Source organism: Rhodamnia argentea, chromosome 8 (genome assembly GCF_020921035.1).
Source record: "Rhodamnia argentea isolate NSW1041297 chromosome 8, ASM2092103v1, whole genome shotgun sequence".
In the NCBI taxonomy this organism is placed as follows: Eukaryota; Viridiplantae; Streptophyta; class Magnoliopsida; order Myrtales; family Myrtaceae; genus Rhodamnia; species Rhodamnia argentea.
The window spans coordinates 20531454-20558507 of NC_063157.1; the positions used below are offsets into that span (position 1 = coordinate 20531454).

General features: G+C 41.8%; 6 protein-coding genes across 13 annotated transcripts; 2 read left to right on the forward strand and 4 right to left on the reverse strand.

Annotated features, from left to right (window-relative positions):
* Positions 1-239: 239 nt before the first annotated feature.
* Positions 240-1848, forward strand: LOC115729050 (anthocyanidin 3-O-glucoside 6''-O-acyltransferase-like). The gene has a single exon (XM_030659484.2). It carries the CDS (start codon positions 265-267, stop codon positions 1759-1761), a length of 1497 nt encoding a protein of 498 aa, XP_030515344.1. The 5' UTR covers positions 240-264; the 3' UTR covers positions 1762-1848.
* A 781-nt stretch (positions 1849-2629) lies between these two features.
* On the reverse strand, positions 2630-8694 carry LOC115729052 (putative RING-type E3 ubiquitin transferase C3H69). 4 transcript variants are annotated; one of them, XM_048283774.1, is made up of 9 exons: positions 8514-8694; positions 7674-7761; positions 6805-7589; positions 6312-6381; positions 4935-5175; positions 4086-4174; positions 3882-3944; positions 3600-3672; positions 2630-2902 (listed from the first exon to the last, which is right to left on the reverse strand). In XM_048283774.1, exons 1-6 carry the CDS (start codon positions 8522-8524, stop codon positions 4119-4121), a joined length of 1251 nt encoding a protein of 416 aa, XP_048139731.1. In that variant the 5' UTR covers positions 8525-8694; the 3' UTR covers positions 2630-2902; positions 3600-3672; positions 3882-3944; positions 4086-4118. The 4 variants fall into 4 exon arrangements, with proteins under 4 accessions (XP_048139731.1, XP_048139730.1, XP_030515348.1 ...); XM_048283773.1 differs by having other exon boundaries at positions 4913-5175; positions 8514-8693; XM_030659488.2 differs by lacking the exon at positions 4935-5175.
* Positions 8695-11411: 2717 nt separating this feature from the next.
* On the reverse strand, positions 11412-12614 carry LOC115729045. The gene is made up of 2 exons (XM_030659481.2): positions 12327-12614; positions 11412-11714 (listed from the first exon to the last, which is right to left on the reverse strand). The coding sequence occupies exons 1-2, from the start codon at positions 12556-12558 to the stop codon at positions 11485-11487; spliced, it is 462 nt and encodes a 153-aa protein (XP_030515341.1). The 5' UTR covers positions 12559-12614; the 3' UTR covers positions 11412-11484.
* A 459-nt stretch (positions 12615-13073) lies between these two features.
* On the reverse strand, positions 13074-14053 carry LOC115729055 (zinc finger protein WIP5-like). Its single transcript, XM_030659496.1, has 2 exons — positions 13568-14053; positions 13074-13493 (listed from the first exon to the last, which is right to left on the reverse strand). The coding sequence occupies exons 1-2, from the start codon at positions 14051-14053 to the stop codon at positions 13074-13076; spliced, it is 906 nt and encodes a 301-aa protein (XP_030515356.1).
* A 501-nt stretch (positions 14054-14554) lies between these two features.
* On the reverse strand, positions 14555-17157 carry LOC115729047 (transcription initiation factor TFIID subunit 9-like). The gene is made up of 3 exons (XM_048284326.1): positions 16881-17157; positions 16326-16528; positions 14555-14593 (listed from the first exon to the last, which is right to left on the reverse strand). The coding sequence occupies exons 1-3, from the start codon at positions 17155-17157 to the stop codon at positions 14555-14557; spliced, it is 519 nt and encodes a 172-aa protein (XP_048140283.1).
* Positions 17158-20899: 3742 nt separating this feature from the next.
* On the forward strand, positions 20900-26433 carry LOC115729044 (E3 ubiquitin-protein ligase BIG BROTHER-like). 5 transcript variants are annotated; one of them, XM_048283907.1, is made up of 10 exons: positions 20900-21188; positions 21577-21657; positions 21775-21818; positions 21922-22113; positions 22677-22905; positions 23154-23188; positions 23694-23738; positions 25147-25274; positions 25884-25992; positions 26078-26433. In XM_048283907.1, the coding sequence occupies exons 4-10, from the start codon at positions 21970-21972 to the stop codon at positions 26117-26119; spliced, it is 732 nt and encodes a 243-aa protein (XP_048139864.1). In that variant the 5' UTR covers positions 20900-21188; positions 21577-21657; positions 21775-21818; positions 21922-21969; the 3' UTR covers positions 26120-26433. The 5 variants fall into 5 exon arrangements, with proteins under 5 accessions (XP_048139864.1, XP_048139865.1, XP_048139866.1 ...); XM_048283908.1 differs by having other exon boundaries at positions 20900-21131; XM_048283909.1 differs by lacking the exon at positions 21577-21657 and having other exon boundaries at positions 21776-21818; positions 21919-22113.
* The last annotated feature ends 621 nt before the right edge of the window (positions 26434-27054 follow it).

A 27054-nucleotide genomic window follows, 5' to 3' on the forward strand; every position in this document is an offset into this window, starting at 1 on the left:
GGTTTCGTGAAACAATATAAGTAAAACACACCTTGTGAACACTTGCTTCTAACCCCTCGGCGTGGAGACAGATATTTTGCTGTTCTTTAGTATCATGTCTCTAAGAAGACATTGCCTTTTGGAGTACGCGTGGAGAAGCAACACGAATATCACAGTAAATTAAAGAGAGGTCCCACGTACTGATCTCGTGTTTTCATTTCTGTACTACTAGGCCAAAGCGACTTCAGCTCCTTGAGATCGAGAGAGAGAGAGAGAGAGGCAGAGATGGGGATTGATGTAGAGGTGGTGGAGCATTGCGAGATCAGTCCAGCCACCGGAGAGTTGGAAGAGAGGGAGGTGGTGGAGGCGGCGGTGGTGGGGTTGAGCATGATGGACATCCCGTGGCTCTTCTTCTCTCCCACCCAACCCCTCTTCCTCTACCGCTACCCCCACTCTCTCTTCCACTTCACCTCCACCGCCCTCCCTCTCCTCAAGCTCTCCCTCTCCCGCTCCCTCCTCCTCTCCTTCCCTCTCTCCGCCCGCCTCCATCTCCACCCTTCCCCTCCCTTCCTCCTCTGCTCCTCCTCCCACACTGTCTCTCTCACTGTTGCCGTTGCCGCCGCCGCCGATGCCGATGCCGATGATGATGATGTCTTCGACCGTCTCTCCACCCACCACCCCAGAGACGCTTCCCTTTTCCACCCTCTTGTCCCTTCCTTGCCCGCCATTCCCATTTCCAATTCCTCCTCCAACGCCCCCGTCCCTCTCTTCGCCGCCCAAGTGACCGTCTTTCCCAACTCCGGCCTTTGCCTCGGCCTCGCCTGTCACCATGTCGTCGCCGACGCCCGTACCTTCAACCTCTTCCTCAAGGCCTGGGCCTCCCTCTCCCGCCAGCTTTCCTCTCCTGCTCCTCACCCATCGTCGCTCCGTGGCTTCTTCACCACGCCTCCCTACTACGACCGGACGGTCCTCAGGGATCCACGCGGCCTCCTCCACAGATTCCTCTCCGAGTGGTGCGGCTCCAAATGGCAGTCCCCTTCTTCGTCAGACCATGGTACTGTCGGTACTCCCGACAGGGTCCGATCCACTTTTGTTGTGGGCACCACTGAAATGGACGGCATCCGAGAATGGATCCTCTCTCGGTGCAACTCCGGAAATCTCTCCCGCCCACCCCATTTGTCTCCTTATGTTCTCACCTGTGCATTCCTTTGGGTCGTTTGGGTGAAAGCCCATTTCTCCCTTCAGGCCCACAACAATCCAAAACCCAATCTCTGCAGCCCGGTTTACTTCGGATTCATAGCGGGCGGCCTCACCCGCTTGGGCTATCCGGTACCCGCTTCTTACTTCGGCAACTGTGTTGGGTTCGGCCGGGTGGAGGCCACAGCCCACGAGCTGGTGGGAGAAAATTGCATTGTGGTAGCAGCAAATGCGCTAGGGAGCACGGTCAAGAGGTTGGACAAGGACCTTTTCGCAGATGCGGAGCGTTGGATCTCAGATTGGAGGGCCTTCTCGGAGTCGGAACTCCACGTGACCATTGCCGGGTCGCCCAAAGTGGACCTGTATGACACGGATTTCGGGTGGGGGAGGCCTAGGAAGATAGAGGATATATCGATTGATAAGAGCAGAGCCATTTCTTTGCATGAGAGCAGAGATGGGGAAGGTGGGATAGAAGTGGGGGTAGCTCTACCCAAGCCCCAAATGGATGCCTTCACCTCTCTCTTCACAGCTGGTCTCAAGGTCATGATGATGAAGCAAACGGCGCTCCCAAATCCCAATCCATAGCTTTCTTCAAGTCTCCATATGTGGTGTCGTTGGCCACCTTCCATTGTTTTCTCACTGAGCTCATGTTGTGCTATTCCACGAATAAGGCGACCCGCCGATTGTGTTTGGCAATTGCATTTCAATTCGTTCGCAGTCATTCATTTGCTGGCCCTAGCAAGGTTGCATTCATTCCAAATCGCTCACATTCCGCTCTTCGTAATTGTCAATCGATGTTTTCATGTACAACATATGGTTAGCAAAATTATCGACTAAAATTCGGTTGCGATAGTGAAGTAAACTCACATTGCAAGTAGCATTTCTAGTCGGGAAAAATTCAACCGAGTTGAATGAAACGTACTTAAATGACTCGGCCTCTGCCTAGTTTTACTTTCGTAGGTAGGTATTGCGCAACTGCTCGGCCCAAACAACAAAAAGGGTCTTAGAATGGCGGCCTCTACACTACGTAATTCCCTTGGGAAAAGACCCCATTGTGATGTTGTGAGACCGTAAAGATTGCTCCAAACTTTGCACGAGCTATTAGCTTTGCTCAATTGAAAAGGTCCAGTTTTCCCATTCCATTTTAATGAAGACTATCAGCTATCGATACATGGTACCTCAGTTTCCGCCATTCACTATTTTCTTGGCCGGGCATGTGGGGCTCGTTCTCCCTTGCCATTCCTTTAGACAAGATATTTTCCAGGAACCCATAATCATTAGTGGTTCGCCATCGGACTATAATAGAACGGTACCACCAGCCACCACTTGCAAGATGCAGGGGATCTTCAAAGGTCAGGTCCCGCTCCTCCAGACGCCACAACGGTTTGCTATTTTCTAAGATGTTGGGATTGGGATTTTGCTAATGATCCTTCATTTTGAGCGCACGCAGAAATGCTTTTGTGACTTCGCTTTGAAGCCAAATCAATATAAACACTAGACCAATTTTTTTTTTTTTACGAGTATCCCATTGCTCCAGACTGTGGAGTGTTGCAACAAGTATTATACATGCACAGACCAGAGCCAAATGGAGAAAACCATGCCCAACAAACATGTGCATATAAGCTCCCCATGTTTCTTCACCCTTTATTCTTTTCCAGATACAATTTACTTTATTGTAAAGCTCTGCATATCCAAAGGATCCAAATTAGGGCAGACAACTCCGGATCTGATGCAAACAAAAAGGATGAGTCATAAGAAAGAGATTTATACATCATTCCTCGCTGTCCAGTAGCACCGTCTCTCAAATTACCCAGAATAAGATATCGAGGACTAAATGTTCTGCAAGGCCCACTTATTCTACAAACTCCAGGATACATTGGAAACAAAGCTTTCCCTCTTAACAAAGCCAAGCAGATTAGCAAAAACAATCCCCCATGGTCTACACAATGGGACAGATAAGCACATATAGTGCGAAAGTATCTCACGAATGTTGCTAAGAGCAACCACTAACAGAAGAAGCATCTAACAACAACAAAGAGCCTTTGTTATTTCAGTCTAAAGACGTGAAAGCGACAAGCCTCATAGCAATTAGCAAGGGTGTATAGAGAACTAAGACCTAATGCTCCAGCAAACCTTCCACTTAGGTCTCAAGTTCTTATAAAAAGTTGTCATTTTCACATTCAACATAAGCATCAGGCCAGTGCAGAAAAAGGGCACATGCTCACATGGACTTTGTATCACTTCAGACAGTAAAAGGCATTTAACTCCTTGTGCCTCAAAAGTACAAGAACAATGCAAACAACAGGTTTTATCCCTAGGTGGAAAGTTATCATCAAGCAGTCCAACCGAGGCAGACATAATTGGGGAAGCAAAATGTTTTCTTATCAGATTGGAAAACTGGAAAACCTAAAATTCAAACTCACCTCAACAACCGATGAAGAGATGCCATGCCAACAGATAAGGAAAATTCACAAATACTTCAAATAGGCATTCATCCTGAAAAAAATGATGAAAACATTATCATTACCCTGTACAGACTTCTCGTTTTACACAAATGCTAGTCTAATATCTGGCTAGGGAAAAATAAAGAGGCTAGTTCTGACGTTGGAATCAAAATTCAATTGTTAATGCAAATTCATTGGAGCTTGGAACTTACAACAGGAGAGATTATCGAACTATACACTGGAAATAACGAATTAACTCACCCTTGGAGTGTACTAAAGACATATGCTTAACTAATCCGTAGGTCACCAAGAAAGTCCGACAGCCTAAAGATATATTAAACTTGGTTAGCAGAAGCTAATAGAATATAAACAATAGAAGGCCAAAACTGAGCATTTAGAATTAGCAACCGCAGATGATAGTCAACAAGACATTAAAGCGAGACATAAAGAGCACTAAGGAAAAACCTAATATCCTTAGCTATCACTGTTTCTCCATCTTCAGCTCCTAGATGCCTCAAAACAACTTCCTCCAGCTGTCCGTCTCTGTATGCGTGCTGCAATCACATAACATGAATTATGTAGGCATTTTGACAATCTGATCCATCACATGATAGCTGAAGATTTACTCAAATGGAAAAGGGACATCTACCAGTAAACAGTCAACCGTCACATAGAAACTTTACAAGTACTACGATATAATAAAGACAAACCACCAAATTTTCATGTCTGCAAGAATGACAAATCACATAACAGTGCTAAAATTTTCATGTCTGCAAGAATGACAAATCACATAACAGTGCTAATCCAGTAAAAGCATCCTTCGCTAAGTAGCACACATCCAGTAGAGGCACCAGTAAGTAGAATCCCATCCCATAATTCATAGCTTCGTCAGCTCTCTCCCAATACATTTCCGAAAATATCAGCGAGAGGCATGAGCGTAAAGCAAAGGTTTCAAGATGCCTGCTGGCATGGACACTAGCATTAAAATACAACCAAACAAACACTTGCAGAATCTGACATAGCTCGATTAATTTCCAATCATCTCCACAGAAATGTTAAGGAAAATGTCTTTCCATGCCTATCAAACATTGGTGCATCAAACCACCGACTTCAATCGAATAAAAAGCCCACACAAATTAAAACCTAGTTCATGATTCATAATTACAGAATTTTGATAGGAAGAGAAACAAACTACAAACTTCATCTTCTTTTCTTATGCAAAACTGCCAGACTTCCAAATCTCAAATCAAACTCAACGACAACAGGCTAAAATCTGGAACAAGGACCCCTACTCCCTATCACTTGATGAATCACCCGAGTTAATCCCCAGTTGTGCCAATAAAAAAGCCATCTCCATAGGTGTTAAATCATCGTCATCGGTGTCTTCAACATTATAGATATCCAAGTCTTCATCTCCCATAAGGCTCTCAAGAAAAAGTAAATGCTCAAAAACACCAAACATTGCATCCATATTTGCAGGATTGCGCCTGCGCCTGCGCCTGCGGGGAGGTGGCCTGTGATGTATCCATGTGTATGACCCTGGCTTGACCGTATGCTGGAAACAACAAACACGATACCCATTAGGGTATTATCCATTGCCTAAAGATCTTTGGGGTGAGTGTACATTAAATGACAAGTAGGTTCATAATTCTAAGGACAGAAGTCAGACGAGGACAAGATTTCATCTTGACCACAACAATGCAACTAACTACTTAAGAGACAAGCTTATTCTCTATATAGGACCCAAAAGAATTATACATAGACAGCACCACCTCTTCTTCGTCTTCTTTTCAAATATCAGCGTTGAAATACACCAGTCATCATACACCTCATCCTGAAGAACGGCCGTTTCACATGAAGTTTATTGAAATTAAAAATCAAGGGTTTGTTCAAATTCCGGACAAGAGGCTGTTATTAAACGAAGTCAGTGTGACAGCAACAAGAGAACTCCAACATGAAGTTCTAAATAAATGGAAATCCGCTCTTAATCGGCAATATGAGGAGCAAACCAAGCCTACAAGGGAGAATCGGAGATTGCATATCCTAGTCAGTCGGAAGAAGACTTATTTTCAGCAATCAAACTCGACGTAACGATAATAAGAAATATAATTTCTAAACAACATTAGTCTCACTCAGTGTGGGTGTCTTCTTCTCTTTGACACCATTCTAAAGCTACCTAGTCATTTAGATGCACAGGGGAACGTGTTCAGGTATACACTTAAAGCTGCGTGGTGCTCCTGATGGCAAACAAGGAAGAAAGTATAATTATTCTAATATTCACCCATCAAAGGTGCCACAATTCAGATCATTAGTCTGCACCAAATGGCAAAAAGAAGCAGATATAGCACAGAAAAGCACATCAGCCCGATATTGTTTTCAACTTCTCTACGAGAACAAGTAACTTATCCATTTTTGCTCCAATACTTCAATATTGTAAAGAGGCAGAGCTACATAAATTGTATGTGCTCATCTCCATGCTCACTTTACCAATGAGATACCTTCTTTTGAGAGATGCAACCAATACAGGCACTAAAAAAGTGGAGAAAATGCATATCCTTTCACAATTGCCGGCAGGAGAAAGCAAGTAGGCCAAAAATGAATTCCATCACAGAAGCCTCACTCAAAGTATACATAGGGCAAGGCAAGCTCTGTAATGAAATCAGAATACTCTCAAGCTTGGAACTGCATTACCTTGTAAAAACAACTAGTCCCAAATGGGCAGTTTCCATCTCCAAAATTGAAGTGCTTACAATCAATTGACCTGCAAATTAGGAATAGGCTGGAGAGGTCAATTTGAGAATAGAAGAAGAAAGAAAAGGAACATGCGCAAGTTCTGCAGAGCCACATGGTTAAGTTTTACAGAAAGTATTTCTATCCCTTGCAGTCAAGAAGCAGATCATAAGCGTGTAGCATGTTTGTACAAATGACCAAAGTTTGCAACTATTACTGCTGGTAAATCTCAACAAATTCCAGACAAGATCTACTGGAACCAACCCAAAGATGATTAACAGTTGGTCCTCAGGAACCATAAAGCTAAATATATTCTTAGTTCACCTCATAACATACCCAGCGATTGGCCAACAAGAAAATGAAAATTTCTAAGCAATTTTATATATGCAACGCGTGCACGGACAAACACACATATACGTATATTTTTGTATGTAGGATACTTTTATGTCCTTACTTGAGTTTGGACTTGTAGTTGTCGATAATTTCCTCTTTTTCTTCTTTTGTGGTGTACCAAATGACACTGGGTATGACAAAGTAAGAAAGCTTGCGACATATCGGGCAGGCCCTCAATGAACTATTCACATCCATTCCAGTAGTTGGTGAGCTACTACGCCAGTTCCTGATGCACGTTATGCAAAACGCATGATCACATTCTGACAATATACCAAACTTCCTTTCAGCTGCAGTGGGTTTCGAAAGAACACGATCCAAGCATACACTGCATTCTATTTCTTGACTAAGTTTCAATGCCTCAAGCTGCTTTTGCTTTTTCTCACAAGTCTTCATATGCTCCTCTCTTTCTTCAGGTCTAAAAGGATGCAAGCAGTGCTTTCCACAGGTAGGGCATAAATCTCCATGAATATGAGGGCAAGCTTCTCCACGAGGACAATCGCCAGCGGCGGCAAATGAGCAAATAGACTGATCAGCTGGTCTGACAGTTCTAGACTCTATGACGTCACTGCCATCAACATAATCACGCTGCTCAAAGCCTCGATTCCATGCAGGTTGGTCGCGGGGGCCTGAAGGTCTACTTCGTGAAGAAACCTCAACAGAATTGGAGATGGAATGGACTCCACTCCTAGAAGACAAGACTTGAGGAAGAGACCCTGAAATGGGGGGCTGTGAGGAAGTTCTCGATGATGATGATGATGCACCGGACCATGGACGAGAAGCCTTAACGTGCTCATATCTGCATCGATTTCCATAGGTACATATTCCTTTCTGATAGAAGGTACATATCTGTGCAAAAATCAAGGGGATCAATAGCAAATACAGAGAATTGATCTGGGTTAATTGTAAAAGCCTGTGGAAGCCGACAAATACATTGTTTGATGGAGCTGTCCAGTCATGTGAATACTCACAGTGCTCCCCTTTCAAACAAGCACCATGTGCAAAGAACTTGCAAAGAACTCTGCAAGCACAACTAGAATCATAAGGCCATTTGTCAAAGAAGGCTAGATGACAGAATGGCTTCCGAAGAGTGTCGCATGGTAATTAGTCAGAGAAGAAACCATTTTCAGAACAGAATACAAAGAAGCAGATAGATTTTTTTCATAACCAGATACACTGCAGCTTCATGATCTACGCTAAATAAAACTGGCAGCGCCCTAGCAATGATCAAGCATTTTCAAAAACAGTCTTTTTTCCTTTTTGTCAGTTACACGTCTAATCCACCAACAAATAAGAACGTCTCATCAAAATCCAGAAGCCATTTCATGGTCATTCAACAAAAAATTCACAATCACAGGCAACCGAAATGACTGAATTCAAGAGAACCCTATTGCGCCTCGAGCAACCTAACGTCAAGGCAAAAAGATTTCCACGCCTCGACCAAACCGACGCTAAAAACCTAAGCTTCTGACATGTATCGATGCACCCATCTGAAAGAAAAAGGGCAAAAACGGATAAAGACTGCTTTTTCAAATAATTAAGGCACGTAATCATTAAGGAGAAACCAAAGAACATGAATAGGAACGCTTGTCTTTTCGTTCGATGAACAGAAATCTCGTTCATCAATGACCACCGTCGCAATCGTAAACAAAGGCTAGCTGCCCATTACCATTCACCACAAGAGAAGCCGCAACAACAACTCTGAATAGCCCCGTGATGATTAGAAAACGAATCCGCTGAAAGAAAAATAAGCAGGGAGAAAGGGAAATTCACCTCTTGGACATGGCGACGAGAATTGAACAAAAAAAAAAGAAAAGAAAAAAACAGGACGAATAAATACACAGATGCAATCTGCAGTATCTGTTATGAGCGATTTCAATCGGAAGAGAGGATTCTTTCGGATGGAAGAAGAGAAATTGAGGATGAAAATGAAACGCCCTTCACACCCCGCCTGGATTTAGGGCTTTTTCTTCATTTTGGGCGGTATCGCCCTCCGCCCCTTCAAGAACTCTCACGCGTCGCACGTGCGTGGGGGAACTCTCTTCCATCCTCTTTTTTTTTTTTTTCGGTTTCTCCTTTTGAGTTCCTCTCTTACCAAACACATAAAATACAGGAAAAAAATCCAAAAAAGGGCATCAAGTCCTCTTGTTTTTTCAAATAAGGGTCCAAAATAAACTATGTTTTAAATAAGGGCCCAAAGTGACATAGTACGTTTCAATTAAAGGCTCGAAGTGGTTCTAATGTATCAAAAAAGGGTTTGACTCGAATGGCGTTTTCGTCATTTCACATTTTAATTTTTTCATTCATTTTTTTATTTTTCCTGATTTAAAAAAAAAAAAAAGCCACGCACAGGCGGGAGGACCGCCCCTCCCACCTATGGCCTTGAGCCCACCACCGGTTGGGGGTCGACGGGCGCGGCGAAGGCCGGTTTGGTCGCCGGCCCTCGCCGAGGCATCGGCGACCCCACCAACCTTTGCCACCCCCGCCTATCGCCCTTCGGCAATGGGACGGTGGCCACGAGCTAGAGGGCCGCCCCTCCCGCCTGTGAACATCCACTTTCTCCTTCTTCTTTTTTTTGAGAAAACAGATAACAAAAAATATAATAAAAAATAAAAAAATTAAATAAGTAAAAAGACTAAAATGTGCTTAAATCAGGCCCTTTTTTGAGATTTTATGGTCATTTCAAGTCTTTATTTGAAACGATGTTCATTTGGAGCCTTATTTGAGAAAACATGAGGATTTCGGGCCCTTTTTTGAAACCGTATTCACTTATGGCCCTTATTTGAGAAAACATGAGGACTCTGGGCCCTTTTTCGAAACGATATTCATTTAGGGCCCTTATTTGAGAAAATATAAGGACTTGAGGCCTTTTTTTGGATTTTTCCCTAAAATATATTTGAATTTCCACTCTTTCACTAATTACTATTTGCAATTTCCTTTGTTCAACTAATTCATTTTAAGAGCTCCATTTTTTTTTTCTTATGGATTATATTCAGTTATATGAAGTGCTCGGACATGGACATCAATTTTGAAATGGCATGTCTAGATGCATGCATTCTTTTATACGAAGCTTAAAAATGATCGTTTGCGTCGTTTAAAATGATTAATCAATTAATTTTTTTCATTGCCATCAATAATTCATATCTAAATAATTTCATGGACAATAGATATATTTTCGAAAACTTTTTCATTTATGTAAGTTACGCAACCAATCATTCTTAAAAAAATATTTTTAAATTCATTCACTTTTGGTGAAAACAAAAGAAAAAAATCGAACGTTGTCCTTCATAGTTTTCTTTAATTTCTATCTTGCCTATGTTAATGATCATACTCAAACAAGTGACTTTTGTTTTTTTTTTGTCGAATACTCAAATAAGTGACTTGACCAACACTTTTATGTTTCACTAGGCATTGATAGTGTTTGATACACCACATATAATGCACATAGCACGTGTTGGCTCTAGTTTTTTTTTTTTTGGGGTCAAAGTAGTGGGTATTATTTAAGTAACTCAAGAGCTCACTAGATGGTTCATCTTAATCAAATATGGAGTAATTCTTGGGGAAAGATAGCAAGTGGTAATATTTAATACTCCATGATTGGTTGCACAATAATTCGTAAAGAAAGTTAAGAGAATTGCTTAGATATAATCATGAAGTTGGCAGTAAAATCTTGCATTATTAGTGGGATATAACTCAATTCTTCCTTTGGGAACCCCATCTTTAAATGCGCAGTCCATTAATTTTTAAGCCGATGGTTTCAAACATGGCTTTGGATCATACGACTTTTCAATTTCATTCTTGTCAATTGAAGGACAACACGAAAGTAGAGTAACGTTGATTTTGAGAGGGGTTTTCAACAAGTTTTTCAGATAAAAAAAGTTCGTGCAAAAGTTTTGCATAGAGTGTGATATTATTGTGGGTTTCCGTCATCATTAACCTACACATCTCCAACAGTTCTGAAGCCTGTATCATTGAGCAAGGACTAGAGCTGAAAGGTGGAAGGTGTTTTGCATTCCATCTCCAGGGAAGTCGTGTTAAGCCAGAAAGGATCAATCGCTGGTCTTTCTTTTCTTGAACCGATTTATGTATTGTCGTTCCGTTGTCAAGCTCATGTCAAATGAAGACAGGCAAAGTATGAAGGTTGATCAGCGATCACGAACAAACATATCGAGAGAACAGATCCATAGATTGATAGCCATCCCGGAGTCGCATTGATACACAAATTACAGGCGCAGATATAAGGTGAACATGCTGGGATCACCTAGCGGAACTCATGTGCTGAACATTTCGTGGTAAGGCAATGAATTGTCTCCACCCTGGCCAGCAAAACACTACGATGGGAATGTGATCCTGCAAAGAACCGTCGTCACTAGCCTCGGTTTGCAGCTGTCTGCTTTGTGATGTAAAACTCACTTCAACTTCCTGCATAGTTTCTTATGATGTGCAGACAAGGTCAGAAGCTCGTCACATAAACTGCGAGTGCCTATGCATACAATAGCTGCGATATGAAATGTAAAATCAGGGGACGGAGCTGAAATTTGGAAAGTACATTGCTCAACCGGTACACAGCATTTGCCGTTTCGTCAGAGAAAGGCTCCATCCAGTAGAAGGGATGACGCGACATGCTCGGGTCTCTGTAGTTGCGTATGCATCCCAAACATTCTGGAATTGGATGGCTACCGCTGCTTCTATGTAACAATGGGGGCAAAGCAGCAGTTAGGATTGATAGGAGACAGGCGTTTGGCTAGTACAAAGTGAAGCCATCGTCATAGGAAACATGCTGTCCTCGTCGACAAGGGGGAGCATTCTCGTCATACTCCGCGCAGCAGCTCCATCTCCTCTTCCAATTGGCCCTCCCTGTGTTTGGTCTGTCGCTCTTCTCATTCCAGCGGTACACGATTACTCCAGATAGGTCACTCCACTCCCCATCCACGCCTTGGTGCGGCGGAGCCAATGCAAACAACCCTTTCTCCCCTATCAAGAATCGACCAAACTTCAGTCCCGCACGTTTAATTCGCAATGCCACTACATTCCCTAGCTTAAGATGATGGGCGGGCGGCGAAAAAGAATGTGAAAACAGATTGTTAAGGACAAGGGCACAAATCCTCAAGACATACAGGACATTTCTTGGGGATAACAACGTACTTTCAGCAGCTCTGCTACTATGTCCACTATGAACATAGCTGGTGAGTGCCCTTCTCACCGATTAAAAAACAACATTAAACTTCGACATAATGTATAACAAGCAGCACAATCTCACAGAATCATGTGGGTCTTTGATCAAAGGGTTGGTTCGAGGCCTTAAACTCGTCCTCAATTTTTTTCTTATTTTATGGAAAACAAGAAGGTTCAACTGACGAGCATTAAAGGGCTTTAAGCTCCCAAAAAAGGTCATAATCTTGACAAGAGAATGAGCAAAGAACCTTGAGAGCACCTAAATTTTCAAAAATTTCCTTTGCGGATGACATCTATCAAACCATAAATTAGAACAGGAATGATAGAACATGGATGGGTGTATGAAGCAACAAAAAGGAGGAGTAAAAAAAAAAAAAACAGCTTCAGTTCTGCCGTGGAGCAGGGAAGTACCGGTGGTGTGGCCGTGAAAAGAGCAAGCGGTGGTAGAATTATGGGCATCCACATAGAAATTGTTGCACCTCAGGCATCTCTTCTGGGGCTGATTCCTTCTCTCTTTTTCAATGTCTGAAGAAGAACACCGAATCTTACTCTTCACACGATTCGAGTATGGCACGCCCATCACAGCCCTGCAACCAATACTGACAGGGCCATGACTGCAAGCGATGCTTAACGCCATAGCCATCTTCTTTCCCCCCAGCTCTGAATCACATTCAATACAAATCGAACTTGTGATGGTGGTGTGCGAGAGAGAGAGAGAGAGAGAGAGAGAGAGAGAGAAGAGACGCTGAGAGTGGGCCGACACGACAAGAGGATGATAATTATGGGAAGCCCATTTTCAGTGAGAGTGAGAGGCCTTTCTATTAGCCACAGGGCCCAAAGCTATCCCCCTTGAACTGATTAATTCTGTTCCTGCAAATGCCATGCCATGCAATGGCCGCTTACAGTCGACCACACTCTCGCTCGATCGAGGCCTTTTATCATGACCTGTCGTATTCATTCTGCTTCTATTTCTATTGCATGTGTTACGTAACTGTAAGCATATGCTACGGTCTGAAGTTCATTTTACATCGTGATTGCCAAAATGAATGAGGGCCCGACGAACAGCAAATTGAAACATCAGCGCCACTTCTTGAAATTGATTACTGTTCGTCCTCAAGTCTCTAGAGAAAAAAAAACTTAATGGGGGCATAAGGCAGGTCAAGTAAATGAAGGAGCATGGCCAATGCCAAAGGCCCTAACATGGTCGTTCAAGGATCTCTTGTGCTTGAAGTCCGAGCCACAGATGCAGTACCAAATCTTGCCGCAGTTTTTCTCGTGGGTTCTCCAGTCGCCTTTCACTGCGAATGACTTGTTGCTACATTTTCGACAAGTGAATGGCTTGCTTCCATAGCCATGCCTTCTCTTGAAGTGGGTCTGAAGGGTCCTGAAGTCCTTGAGTGGCCTTGCTTTCGGGTGTCGGATGTTGTGTTTGCACCCAGGTGCGCAGCAATAGCACGGCATCCTTTGCAGCATCAGGCCATCACCACCTTCTTGTGCTCGTGCTTTTCTACTCCCTGTTGTTCCTTTCAATGACTCGGGCCCTTTCCTGTACTCCGATCCGTGTCCCCACATATGCATCTGCAATGCAAACCGCCATCGATAATTCAAGCTTCCTAAGAATTTCACCCTGGTGAGAAAGCGTCAATTAATACCTGAAGGTTATTATGTCTGTTGAAGGTCTTGTGACAAACGGGACATGAGAATTGTGGAGGACCAGCCAGACTCTGCTTAGGAGTAGGGATCCAGTAGTGACACCTGATGGCATCGGCCACATCCACGGTTGTTTCCTCTTTTCTTAGCTCTGGAGCCGGACTAGGAGTTATGGGGAGTCCTATCTGTAGAGCCACGGTTACGCCATTATAATTATCACCGTCAGCACCGGCTTTCTGCAGAAACAGGCTCTCATCTCGTTTCGACGTGCCATGAGAGGGTGAAGGCTCGTTGGGCATATGAAGGCCTAGGAAGTTGATGAGAGGAAGAGCTTCGAACGGAGGGGAGGAAGCAGATGCATGGCAGGGAGTGCCAGCAACCAAGTTACCTGATGAGAAGTAGGAAAAGGGCCGAGAATGGTGAGGGTGAAGAGGCAAAAACATGGAGTTGGACCATTGAATCACACTATGGGAACAAGGGTCTTTCATTCTGACAGCAGGGGGAGCAATATCAGGAGAAGTTCAGCAAGGTACTCAAGCTCGTATGAGCACTCGGGTGCGGGGTGTAACTACCAATGACATATTCTATGTTAATGTCTCTCATGTAAGAAGGTTGAGTCCACCAACAGGAATATTTAATGCAGCTCTTGGCTTGACGTGCTCGACCAGATTAACCGGAGTATGCATAGATTTTCCTGTCTGAAAACCACATGACTGATTCAAACGTGCATGACTTTTCTCTCTTGAGAGAAGATAAGGGTTCAATTATCCTCGAAAACTGCAGAACCTAAGCCACTTGTTCTTGATGAAGAGTCTTATGGGGGTTGTCAAAGAGGAATATGTTTGACTTCAAATCTTTGGAAGAATCACCCAACCCCCCGCTCGTGCAATCTCGAATGCCACCCTTCGTGGTCGTGGGGGTAGAGTTTTATATGCCCTCGTTTGATGCTAACTCATTAAAAAAAGAAAAAAAAGAAACAGTAATAAATTCTACTCCTCCCAAGAATCATTCATTTCCATTTCTTCCTCCTACAAGCAACAGATGCAGGCACAAGTGGACAATACAGTGCATCCAAAGTTGATTCAAATCTAGATAGATCATGAAGATTCTACATTTACGAGCTCAAATGGATGTCCTCGTCACTTGAGTGTAGTACTTAAGATGATGAGAATGGTTTTGTTCACAGTTGAATTCATTGACAGTATGACCGTTAATCTGATCAGAAGGTCCTGACCACCTAAGGCATGTGCAATTAGATTTTCTGGCAAAAGAGAGAAAATGGACGAGTATTTGGTCAGAAACTCGAAGGAAATTAAAATTTTTGCGCGTATTTATCATTCCCAAAGACCACACTAGTGTCTCTTTTTCCAAGAATGGTTTTGTAACCCCTTAGAGAGAAATCTGCCTTGGAAAACCATCAAGAGCCCAGACTCGACATAAGAGACAACATCCCTTAGAGTAGAGGCAACCCTGCTTTCTTTCCTTTAAAACTGCTAATATTACAGGTGAGCATCGGTCTCGATTTAACTCAAGAACTAAACCGAGCAGGCCGGTTATCAGATGAACCGGGTAGGTTCATGGACACTGGAGTTGGCTAGTTCAGTTCCCATTTTTATCCTCTGAACCGCTGGTTCTACACAATAACCAACCAACCAAGCCAGTTGCAACCATGGAGATTCAACCCCCCAGACTCGAGTATGAGGTTTATGTTGGCGTGATCTGTATTTTCTATAAATTAGGGATTTTTTTTTATTACAGTTTTTTCCTGATTTATTGAGATGCTAGGGTTAGCGTTTGTATTGTATATAAGAACGATTGTAATGCTGTATAGATTCATTCAATATAGAGGAAAATATTCTTCTACAGTTTACAACCTCCCCTGACTCGCCCATTAACCCCTAGAAGACAAGGGAGGTTCACTGAAAGGGACTATCAGTTGGAACCCTGTCTGTACTGGATGTAGCCTTTCCCCGAGCTTTATGATTATAACCCAACCAGTGCCCCCGCACGAAGCCACTTGACTACCAACGGAATGCATGACATGAGCTGTGGAAAAATTATAGAGAATAAGCTACTTTTCAAAAACAAACTTAATTCTTGAGTAGAACCGAGAACTGGCTTGAACCAACACATCCATGAATTGTTCACTCCCCATTAATGCCTATCTATAATGTTACAAAAGTATCTACAACAATCAACGCAGAAAAAGATGTCAACTTTCTATTTTAGAATAGGCATTTTCATGAAAGGGGGGAAAACTTGGTGTAATGATGGATTTGCATAACCAAGAGGACATCATAATTCGTCTATGGCTGAAACGAGATCAGATTACTTTGCAGAAGAGCTCTGCCTTACACTAGCTAGGTATAAGAAAGGGGAAGCAAGAACCACTTCCTCAACAATGACATTCTACTAAGCAAATAGGACCCTATGGTGTAACAGCTTCCATTACTCATATCCAAGGCAAATCTGCATCTGTCTGTTTTTCACTTTTTTCGGCCAGAACAAGACATACTTCCGTTTATAATCAGAGGAAATACAATTCAAGGTGGCGGCATAGCAGTTGGCAACACTAGACATTAACAGAAATTTCAAAGTCGAGGTGGCTAAAAATCCTAGCCTTACTTAAAATTAATAGCTAACCCAACCGCAAAGTATTTCTGCTGAACATCCTCTGCAACATTCAGTTGCACAACGAGACATTGGTCAATTTGTTTGCTTAGAAAGGGGAAATGAAACTCTCTGATGCCTATGTTGCACCAACTCCGTGCTCTGCTCTAGAGATGGGTTGAGCTTGGCTACCTCATCCTGCTCTGCTTCTTCCAAAGATTGCTTCTCTGGAATTGCAAGCTGGTAATTTGGGGAAATCAGAGTCTGTTCAGATGGGAGGAGGGTGCCGGGTCCTGCCACTGTTCTGGGGGTAATGGAATCTTGTTTCTGTTTTTTGCCAGCTCTAGCAAGACCTGATAAGCAATCTGTTTAGTTGCTGTCATTTGATTTTCAACAAAAGCACAAAGCAAATCTAGCACACATTAACCTCGCGTTTGTTTCTTTGCTTTTTTCACTTTTGGTTAAGTGGGCAGCCAGGGAGATCTCTCTAAAGGAAATTCTTAGGAGGATGGAAATTGAACGATGTAAAGAATCACTCAATTTTCACTGATAGAGATTGAATAATAGCACCAAGCTGCAGACCATCATATTTTGTTGTGACTAACCCCAACGAAAGCTAGGGGAATGACCGCAAAAGAGTACTTCAGGCATCATAAGATGGAAAACATAAAAGAACCATTATCAAACTCAGTAAAAGTCAATCACTGGCTTCCAGGCAGATTAGCCTCCTGGGGGAGGAGGAGGTTATGAGAAGGTGACGTTGACCTTTGACTGAATCACAAGCTTTAATGTCATCAGAGTCGATTAAAACCTTGCCCTTGCCGGCATGCTGTGTCAATGCATCACCGGCATATTTGTACCATAGCTCTAGCATTCGGTCAACAACACAAGGTTCATATTCCTCAATGCCTATTGACGGCAGTAGATATTTGATGATTTTGGCATCCCTCCGGATCTGGAAATCTTCATCCTTTTCTGCCATTTCTCTTTTATAGTCAGCCGCATCAAATAGGGAACGTGCAAGTGTCATCCAAATGTGAATTTGCAACAGCAAACTGACACTTTGCTGAGGAGCTAGATGTCACAGAATATGACGGTGGACTCTGAACAGCAGGAACAGGTCCATGCCATAAGAACCAAATGTGAGAGAGATGTGTGCATATCCTAAAAACCAGACTAGCTTATTTGCGAGACGATAGAGAAGAGTTGAAGGGAAGCATCACTCGGAGACACAAATTCAGCAAATGCAGCGTCTACTGAGAACTTGCCGAAGCACATGCTGTAAATATCAATGAACAAGCATTCTTCAGCGTATCGGATCCTCTCACACTCTACAACCCTTAAAGCTTTTTCTATTTTATCCGCTGGGCACTCAGTCCTATCTCGATGTTTTCAAAGAGACTTATGCTCAAAATTTCCCATCTTCAGGTTGGTACGATGCAACAGAACATCAAGGAGTAGCTGATGGTAAGCAACCACCCAACAGTCGCCACCACTATACCAAGAGTGAAGCATGCAAAAAACGAGCAACAATTATGTTTCTCTCTCAAATAAAAACAGAAAGAGAGAAGCTATTTACAGATAGGGAGAAACTGCAGCAGAAGAAGATGGTTTGCACGAGATCAGCACTTACTTCTGCTAACTGATGTCAAGCATGGAAGCAACCCATTTTCCAAGCATAAAGATAGCTTCATTCCTAACAAACAAGCAATTCGAGCATTTGGAATTCAGAGAGTGTTGAGGAGGATGAGGAGGACACGACTTGACTTGCTTATGGAGTAAGTTGATAATTCCTCGTATCATTTATAAGTTAGGACGCTCCAATTTTGATGTAAATTAACATAAATTCTCGTTACACGAACACGAACAATCAAGTCTTACTTGGGATATCCTCCAACAACGATTTTTACTCAAGAAAATAGAACAATTAATCTATACGCCATCCAAGCTACAGGGTGGGTGATTACATAAACAATATTTTGTCCATGTCACGCTTCAGCATCCTCACCTCGATTGGATTTGGTTTGATTTTGTGCTGGAGGGACTTGATTAGATGCTTTCTATAAATACAAGAAGTTGTATAGGACTTGAATGAACTAAAAGCGGATTTATTTTTGAAGAAAGGGAAAGAGAATATACAGCCAAAGCAAAAAGAAGGGCGTCGATGCCACTAGATTGTAGAAATGTGTCATTGCTTTCGCTAGCAAGTTGAATAGAAAAGATGAAGCATAAGATTTATGAACAATTTCGCAATAGCACTGCACAGAATGCCGGCAATAACGATGTGGATTTTGCATCAAGATATGGTTCATCATCATTTGTCCAATCAAATTGAAAAGGTCGAGCAAGTTTGTACCAAAAAGTACCCTTTTAAGATGTGATTCTATTTATTGGACCAAAAAAAAAAGATGTGATTCTATTTAATTAAGTAAAAAAAAGTGGGAAAGGACGATTACCGTTACCACTCCCACTTCCTCTGACCATAACCATAAGGTTTCCACACCCACTACAAATGCCCTTTTGGGCCGTAAGTACTCATTCCACTTGTAGGTATAGGAGCCTTGTCACTGAAGTTCCATTAGCATGTTAGAAGCCAGAATGGTACACAAAATAACAAATGCCTAATGCATAGGCTAGTCGAAGATTCACTCATGTCACAAAACGAACTAAGTTATCACAATAAGTAATTTTCGGATGCGACTCGGACTCGTAAAGTGGAGGCATCGGCCTAAAGTTAGGCTAGTTTGGGTGTGAGCTTATAAGCAAGAAAATCATTAAAAGTAGGGGGGTTGGGGTCATTTAACTTTTGAGAATGAATGGGACAAGAAAGGGAGCCTAATTGGGGGTAAAGTCTCATTTGTTTCTGGAGAAAAAGACAGGGGCAGGGGTAGGTTAGGGACGTAGGGGCCGCAGCATGATCCTAAGGACTAAAGACAAGACAAATATTGTGTTTGTCAGCAGATCACCCTCAGCTCAGCTTCCTTCTCCCCTTCTTTGCTTGCTCTGCTCTGCTTGGCCTGGCTTCACACTGTGACTGCACAGGCAGAGGCAGAGGCAGCAGCAGTAGTACTGTGTAGGATGGGATGAGATGGACTCTCACTGCACGCTCACAGGCCAGGGGAAGACACAAAACCACCACCACCACCACCACCACCACCACCCCAGTGACTTTGGTTTTGTGATCTTTTTGTTTCCTTCTCAACACTGTCGTGTATTTGTTAATTGCATGAAATGTTTTTTTTACCTTATCTTATTTTAGTTTTATTACTTCAAGGCTGCTGCAGTTTAGGGGACCAAGGAGCAAGTCTTGTGGGAACAAAATGTAGGGATCAGGAGAAAAAAGAAAAACGAAAAACTGAAGAAGGTTATTTTGCTTTTTCCTTTTCTTTTTCAAGATTTGTCACTACTGTGTACGGCAATGATCTCTCTCATCCTCCTCTGCCAAATGCGGCTTCCCCCGGCTGTGGACTTGGCTTTTTCCTCTCTTGTCTTGGCTTGGTCAATCCCCATCCCCACCCCCACCCCCACCCCCAACCCCACCCCCACCCCTCTCTCTTCCTTCCCGTTGCACAGTCATCCACACCTTTCTCTTTCTTCATTATCTGCTTATTAAAACTTCTTCTCCACCATGCTAGGCATTTGCGTAGTGGCTATACTATTAAAAAAATTTAGCTTTTGGCCTCTGGGTGTGGTGATGAGGTTTATGACAATACTTTTGATTAGGTGTAACATAACTAACAAGGGCTTCTATGAACTGTGGTGTAGATGCAGAATCACTGACTAATCAATCAACAGTTGTCTGTCTTCCAACACCTCTTGAGCTAAAAGGTTGAATCTTTATATTGCACTAGTGCCAAAATGAAGGCTTTCAATCAGCACGCACCAGAAAAGATTGGGGATGACACTATCGGAGCTTTCTCCTTGACAGGACTAGCCCAGGGACACTGCATGTAGAAGCAGAACATAACAATAAAAAGGAGACAACAAGACATTGTTGGCTACAATCTACATTGTTTCTCCTATGTTCTGCTCTTCTTTCTTCCTTTCCCCGATTCATCTCCTTCAAAACAATTAAAGTACTTTTTTTTTTCCTTATTGTTTACGTTCGGTTCAGGTTAAGCCAATTGTTCTAATTAGGAAGCCATGGTAGACGAACATGCTTTTAAATATAGAAAGAAGACATACATATAATTTAATATATTGGAAGTGGGTGAAGCTAGACTACTTTATTCATTTTTCAAATCAACATCAACGTTACTTTTATCCATTTTTCAAATGTCTGCAAAAATTACGATATTTTCATGCGCTGTACAACCGGATAAGTGCTGTGGAGGCTGACCATGCCGTTTATTTCTGCGGGCAATGGAGATTAATCAGATGATGGGACAACGGATTCAACCAAAAGTAACTAACCTGTTGCTCTGTAGAGAGCAGCAACAGACTCATTCAATGGGTTCCAGATGGTTCCCATGTTCTCAACAAACATTCTCTGCTCGGATTGGTACTGTAATGGGGTGTTACCCACCCTCCCCCGTGGTAATCCAGCTCTTGTCTTGACCCGAAAAACGTTGTCGTATTCATGGTAGACAGGGACAGACAGCTGAAATCTGTTTGAGCTTCTTCTGAGAAACGACCTCCATAAATATTATTTTTTTAGGCTTATTAACTGCAGAGAAAGTAACAAAAACAGAGAAGAAAAAAAAAAAAAAAAGTGGGGCGGTCTTCTATCCTTTTTTTGGCACCTACAAACAAGCAAAAGCAAGCAGGCTACAATCTCTCTTTCTCTCTCCCTCTCTCTGAATGTATAATTTTGGAGGAAACGTGTCCCTGAAACTCAGCATAAAGCGCCACAGCCCCCACTCACAGACTTGTAGAGAGAGAAGAGAGGAGCGAAGGGGGAGAGAGAGAGAGTGAGAGCGGTTCAGTTGCCTCTTCTTGTGCACCCATCTCAACAATGTGTGTCTCCTGTCTCCTCTTCACGAGTCTCGTCATCTCTATTTGTTCGAGTTTTAGGTGTCTGCTCTTCGTTCTCTCTCTGTATTTTTGTCGCTGTTAGTTATTAAATCTGGTTCTGTTGCGAAAGTTGCTATCTTTTATCTCTGGTGGAATGAAATTGCTGCAATGCGGGGCGATTTGCTTCATGGGTTTCCAATCTGTCGAGAAATTTATCGTGAAATACTGCTCAGTAAGCGAAATGACCGAACAGATTAGAAAATGCAACGATATTTGTCCATCTTGTTTTGTTCTTTTTTATGTTAACACCAAACGCCGCTGATGTGTTTGTGAAATGCTCAATATACTAATCGAAGGGGTTGTTTTGGACTCAATCTCTTGCTCTTTTATAGTTCAAAAACACAGTTTTCACATGACGTTCTTCTCTTTCCTTTTTCCATCCATGTAGGAGGGCCAACCGATGTTTCTGTAGGAACTGATGCCAAATATGCGGCTTGAACTCTCGCGAGCAAAACAACTTCATTTGCATTCTTAGTTCTTCGAGTTTTTCTATGTAGTTTCTCTTAACTCATGCCTAGATGGTTTGTCTACTACTATGTATTCTTTTGTGCAGTTATGATGTGGAGTCTGAAGCTTACTTCTTGCAGGATAAATGAATAACACTTGAATCCAAGGGAACAACTTGATCATGTAAGAACTTTATGTAGACATTGATAAATAGTTGATAAAAAGGTTTTCCTTGCTATTTTTCGGTTGCATCAGGTTTCGACTCCTTACCTTGTTTCCACTGTAGCTGTGTCCTTCTGATTTGCAATTTCGAGCTGGTAAAGTTCTTCTCGTGATGGAATCCAATGGATGGATGCAACCACATTATGTAAATCCTGGGTACCCTTACCCCAACAATGAAAGCTTCATGAACTTCTTTGAAGGCTTTACTCATGCCCCAGTGAGCTATACTCCTCCAGCTGGATCATTGCTTGGTCAGGTGGGATGGGAGATTATGTCTTTCTCTCTGTTGTGTGTATGTAACAAAGCACTCTGTCAAAAACCAATTGTCCCTTCATGCTTTCATCACCGATTGATGCAAACCTTCCACATCCATTGATACTCCTTGATGAGCACTGGGGTTGAGGTTGTATTACTCTGCAGTCAACTATAATGTTGCTTGTTCATATTGCATATGTTTCCTTTATCTGTGCTGGATACTCGGTACTGATTTTCATTCCATGGAACTGTATGGTTAAAAGGTGAACAATGAAATCCAGGTTAGCCAAATCGTCATCAACTGTTGGCTTGATTTACCTTTTCCAATAAAGAGAAAGGCTTTGAATTCACATGTTTTCCTTTTAAAGCAATTAGGTGACTCCAAGGAAGATTTGTGTTTTATCCTGTTAATCTTACTTTAGGTTATGCAGGAAACTTTAAATAAATGAGATGTTGAAGGGATTTTGAAGGGCTAGGAAGTATGCCGTACCATTAAGTAGTCAGATGTTATAGAAGCTTCTCATTGCACTCTTGCTTATGCTTTAATATGTTCTTCTCTGTCAGGAAAGCATGTACTGGCCGATGAGCATGAATGCATACAAATTTGGCTCAGCTAACGAGGGGAGTAATTCCTATTACAGTTCTTATGAGACAAATGATCAAATGCCAAGAACAGAGGTCACTGGGAGTGGCTGGGAGCAGTCTTCGAGATTTGGTGTTGAAGAGTCTGCCAGAATAGACACTCAATCTGAGGAACATGCATCCACAAGTGTGGGTGGGAATCCGGAAGAATGTTAGTGCAATCAATTACTTTTTATCTGGTTGACTGTTCAATATTGCAAATAATGACTTCAAAGAATGGCGTCCCACTGATTAATTGGTAATGCGCGTGAGCTGAGGTCAATTGATCAGCTTTCGGGATTTCCTGTAATGCACGAGCTTAAATTGAGGGAGAAGAAAGTGTTCCTCAGCCTTGCTAAGATTCAGACTTCTGTAATTTGTCCACTCATATTTAACCAAGAATTTGCTCTATTATTTCAGGTAGCCCGAATCATCAATCTCCTGATGAGTCTCAGGTATTCATGTTGCTTGCTAAGAGGCTTTAAGCACTTGATCACTGAGAGTGGTTTTTGTATGTGAACTCTACCTTGTGGCTAGGTCTCTATGTAAAATCGAACTGGTGTGAATGAAACTATCGATGTTTGGCTTACTCTGTTACAGCTTATTGTTATTAGGACCAATTCCTTCTGCCATCCCACTTGAAAGTGCCTAATTACAGCCTTAGTCACTACTCGGTAGATTGATCAAAATTTCTCGTTTATAAAGCTAATGATGTTTGACAAACTTCTTTTATTGAGCTTTCACTGGTTAAGACAATTCTTTTTCATATCCCATCAACCTGAAATTTGACAAACTTCTTTTATTGACCTTTCACTGGTTAAGACATTCTTCTTCATATCCCATCAACCAGATAAATTCTCTTTTGAAGAAGATATATTTTTTTTTTCAGACTTTTGAAGAAGATCTAGAAAATGTAGAATTTAAAGAAAAGTCTTCTGATGCCTCTGTGAATTACTGCAGGCTGTTTGGCAAGATGACATTGATCCGGACAACATGACATATGAGGTTTGCTCTTATTAGTATATGTAATCAGCTTACGAGACCTTTTCTTTTGCTCCGAATAATGAGCATGCACAGTTCCTTGATGGATATAGTTGCATTTGTGTGAATGCTAACTGGACAGTGGGCAATTAAATTAAGATGCCATGATGCATCAATGCTGAGGCAATTATCACAAAGTAGCTTGAAAGCACATAACCTCCATCTTATAGATGTCCAATCATAGCTTTTTTACTTCCAAGGTTCAATTACATTTGTATGTTTTCTTTATGATACCCATGTTAAAATTCAAATAAAGGGAATGTGCATTGACACCGACGAATAGTTTTGCTAGATTCTTCTATGTGTAGTCTCTGTGCTCCTTACATTAGACCTTTTTTTACACCAGGCCTTATATATTAGCTTAAACAAATTGTGGTGATCCTAATTTTCAATACCAGTTTAGCTGAGGATCTGTCCCTTCTTTGTCTCACTGTGTAATTAATTTGCATGGTCTCGGCTAATATTAAATCCCAATCTATACATAATAGTGATATGACAAGTGTCAGGGTAATAGAATTATAATGATGCGGTCATTTACAAGGTTAGGCTTTCAGATATATAGATGGAGATCTCACATTACTTCTCATCCAATGTATGTATCTATGTCTACTTTTTACTCATTTTCCTCTTTTGTGTCTTCTTCATGACTAGAAACATATATGAAGTGAAGTTGACGTGTAATACAACTGATATAAATTGAGTGTGGGAAGGATATCATGTCTTCCCAAGTAATAAGGAGCTCTCAATGAATTCCACTCTCTTTATACAAGTAATTTGGGAGGATTGACTATACACGATGGCCTTTAAAACTATCCTCTTAGATGCCCCATATTTTAACATCATCACCCAGCAGGAATATGGGAAGTAAAATGTCCAGAAACGTGCCAGGAACTGGCTCCATTTCCATTTCTTCGTGTATATATTTTCCATGGAGATGTTTATCTGCACCATGAAGGGATAATAGGCATAAGCACCATGTTTTTGTTCGAAAGCTGATAGTTCTGACAATTATTAAGAAAAGAAGAATCATGTGAAACTTCTGCTTTGTAAAGCCAACGAGCTATTTGTTTTTATGCAGCGGAACCACTGTTAAGTCCTACATATCGAGTTTAAATTCTTACTTATAAAGTCTGCCATAAAGGTTTTAATTGATGGGGACTACTACATGCCTTGTAATTGTTTAGATGATAGAAGATACTGGAGAGAGATCTTGGAGGCATTTGGATTTTTTAATTTGAGAAGGATTGGTCCTCAGCGTCTATATTCAGAAAAACCAAAGTTGAATGGAGTATTTGGAAATGATTATTTTCATTGCTGAAGGTCATCTTTAGATGATGCAAATGATTATTTTCATTGTTGCTCCTATTTCCAGGAACTGCTTGATTTAGGTGAGGCAATTGGAACTCAGAATAGAGGTCTTCCCCAAGAGCTCATTAGTCTGCTTCCAACCTCAAAATACAAGCTTGGTGGTTTCTTTACCAGAAAAAAATCTGGGGAGAGGTATCATTCTGTTGTTTTGGTGCTCCAGACTCCTAGAGATAAAATGGATGGATTGTTTTAATCTTTAATGGAAAAGGTCTTTGAACTCTTTTGCTCCTTTAGATTGACCCCACTAAAGTTACTGGCGAATATCCTTTTCATGAAAATGTTGATGTGGAATTTTTATTAGAAGTTCAGGCATCATCAGCGTGAGCTAAATCATGCTAGTTTTCGTCGCTGCATATGTAACGTGCTTGTCATTTTACCAACAAATGGGTGACAAACAAGTCTGCAAAAGCTTTCTGGTTTGACCTCTGGGGAATGATCTGGTTTGACCTCTGGGGAATGACCAGAACGAGTGCCATGGACAAATTGACTAATTTTTAAGCTTAATTTTTCAGGATTCTCTTTGAGTCTATCTCAACTCTTTCCAGGAATTGTCTCTTCTTTTATTTTTTGTTTTATTTTTTCAGGTATTATCTCATTAATTATATATTTTTCTAACTTCTACAACCAGATAACATATCTCTTTTTGATGACATATATCGGTTTTTGTGGATAATGGACTTTGCCTCTTTTTCATATATATTATTGCTTCCCTAACAAGTGTAGTCCATATCTGCAACATAGATGTGTGATATGCCAAATGAGGTACAAGATTGGTGATCGGCGAATAAAGCTGCCCTGCAAACACGCATACCACGGTGAATGCATCACCAAATGGTTGGGCATCAACAAGGTCAACGGCGTTCCACCATTTAAGATGACCCTGCTCCCTACTCTTTTTACATGTGAAAGCTGATATCAGTGTATTTATCTGACAGATATGCCCGGTCTGCAATGTCGAGGTATTTGGCAAGGAATGAAAGGATGGAGGGATCAACGTACTGCTGAGAATGCCGGTGGGGATTAGACGCTTTTTTGCAGCTGGAGGCTTCTTTCTTCTTTAGGAGGAAAACTTTGGGTTCGATTTTTGTACACGAGATATGATATAGGTATAGGGGACTATACTAGGGTCCGGGTCTCATGCAGGTCCTACTATTGAGTTGGATCGTAATTTCCCAAGTATGTTCCAGGCTATATTAGCAAAGTGTATATGTAATTGTGTGACGGAGGATTTTGTCTAGCTTTCTTCTTTTTTCTGCATGATCTATGTCAGATCCAACAACGTCTTGGAGCATATTCACTATGCAGTAGGCTATAGTTTTGATAAATTTTTCTCTTTTCCCAGTTTCCAAGCATTCGACCCCATGAAGAGGTATGATTGTCTCAGAGAAAATCTAACTCCACATTTGATACATGGCTGGTTGATTGGTTTATTATCCTTGAGGGGATGGGATGGGATGATGGGCGATGAGTGGGATATGTACTAGAGCTAAAAGAGAGGTCAAGAAACGAAGAATGATTCGCCACACAAAATGAGTATTGTCTGTCCAAATTATGACTTTCATTTCAATGTTTGGCCTAATTCTTTTTTTCTTTTTCTTTTTTAGAAAAGCACAAATTTATGACTATGGCCCAATCTCACATGAACTATTCATTTGTCCGAGAAAAAGAGTACAAATTTTGCATTCGGGATCCACGGTTAAAAAGCTGACATGGTGATAGGCTTGGTCCGTGCACCTTGTGCCGGTATTAACCCCGCATCTTAACCCTACACCAGACGTTATTTTTTCAACGGTAAATTTGACGAGAGTTTAGAGGGGATATAAATTTAGGGTTCTTTCAGCTTCAGGTCTATAGCCACATTGAATTTGGGATGGTGGTTTAACGGGTGTCGGGCCGAGAGTCGAGTCAACGC

Coding starts and splice junctions, on each gene's coding strand:
- LOC115729050 (XM_030659484.2), top strand. CDS start 265: ATGGGGATTGATGTAGAGGTGGTGGAGCATTGCGAGATCAGTCCAGCC.
- LOC115729047 (XM_048284326.1), bottom strand. CDS start 17,157: ATGGCAGAAAAGGATGAAGATTTCCAGATCCGGAGGGATGCCAAAATC. Junction 16,529..16,880: donor GCTAATCTGCCTGGAAGCCA/GTGATTGACTTT, acceptor ATTGCTTATCAG/GTCTTGCTAGAGCTGGCAAA. Junction 14,594..16,325: donor TAGAGCAGAGCACGGAGTTG/GTGCAACATAGG, acceptor TGTTGCTTGTAG/GAGGAAGAAATGGAAATGAA.
- LOC115729045 (XM_030659481.2), bottom strand. CDS start 12,558: ATGGCTATGGCGTTAAGCATCGCTTGCAGTCATGGCCCTGTCAGTATT. Junction 11,715..12,326: donor TTTTCACGGCCACACCACCG/GTACTTCCCTGC, acceptor GATTCTTGATAG/GGGAGAAAGGGTTGTTTGCA.
- LOC115729044 (XM_048283907.1), top strand. CDS start 21,970: ATGGAATCCAATGGATGGATGCAACCACATTATGTAAATCCTGGGTAC. Junction 22,906..23,153: donor GGGTGGGAATCCGGAAGAAT/GTTAGTGCAATC, acceptor CTATTATTTCAG/GTAGCCCGAATCATCAATCT. Junction 23,739..25,146: donor CGGACAACATGACATATGAG/GTTTGCTCTTAT, acceptor TCCTATTTCCAG/GAACTGCTTGATTTAGGTGA.
- LOC115729052 (XM_048283773.1), bottom strand. Junction 7,590..7,673: donor GGACAGCTCCATCAAACAAT/GTATTTGTCGGC, acceptor ATTTTTGCACAG/ATATGTACCTTCTATCAGAA. Junction 4,175..4,912: donor GATTCATCAAGTGATAGGGA/GTAGGGGTCCTT, acceptor ATGTGATTGCAG/CACGCATACAGAGACGGACA.
- LOC115729055 (XM_030659496.1), bottom strand. CDS start 14,053: ATGAAAGACCCTTGTTCCCATAGTGTGATTCAATGGTCCAACTCCATG. Junction 13,494..13,567: donor ACAGACATAATAACCTTCAG/GTATTAATTGAC, acceptor TTTGCATTGCAG/ATGCATATGTGGGGACACGG.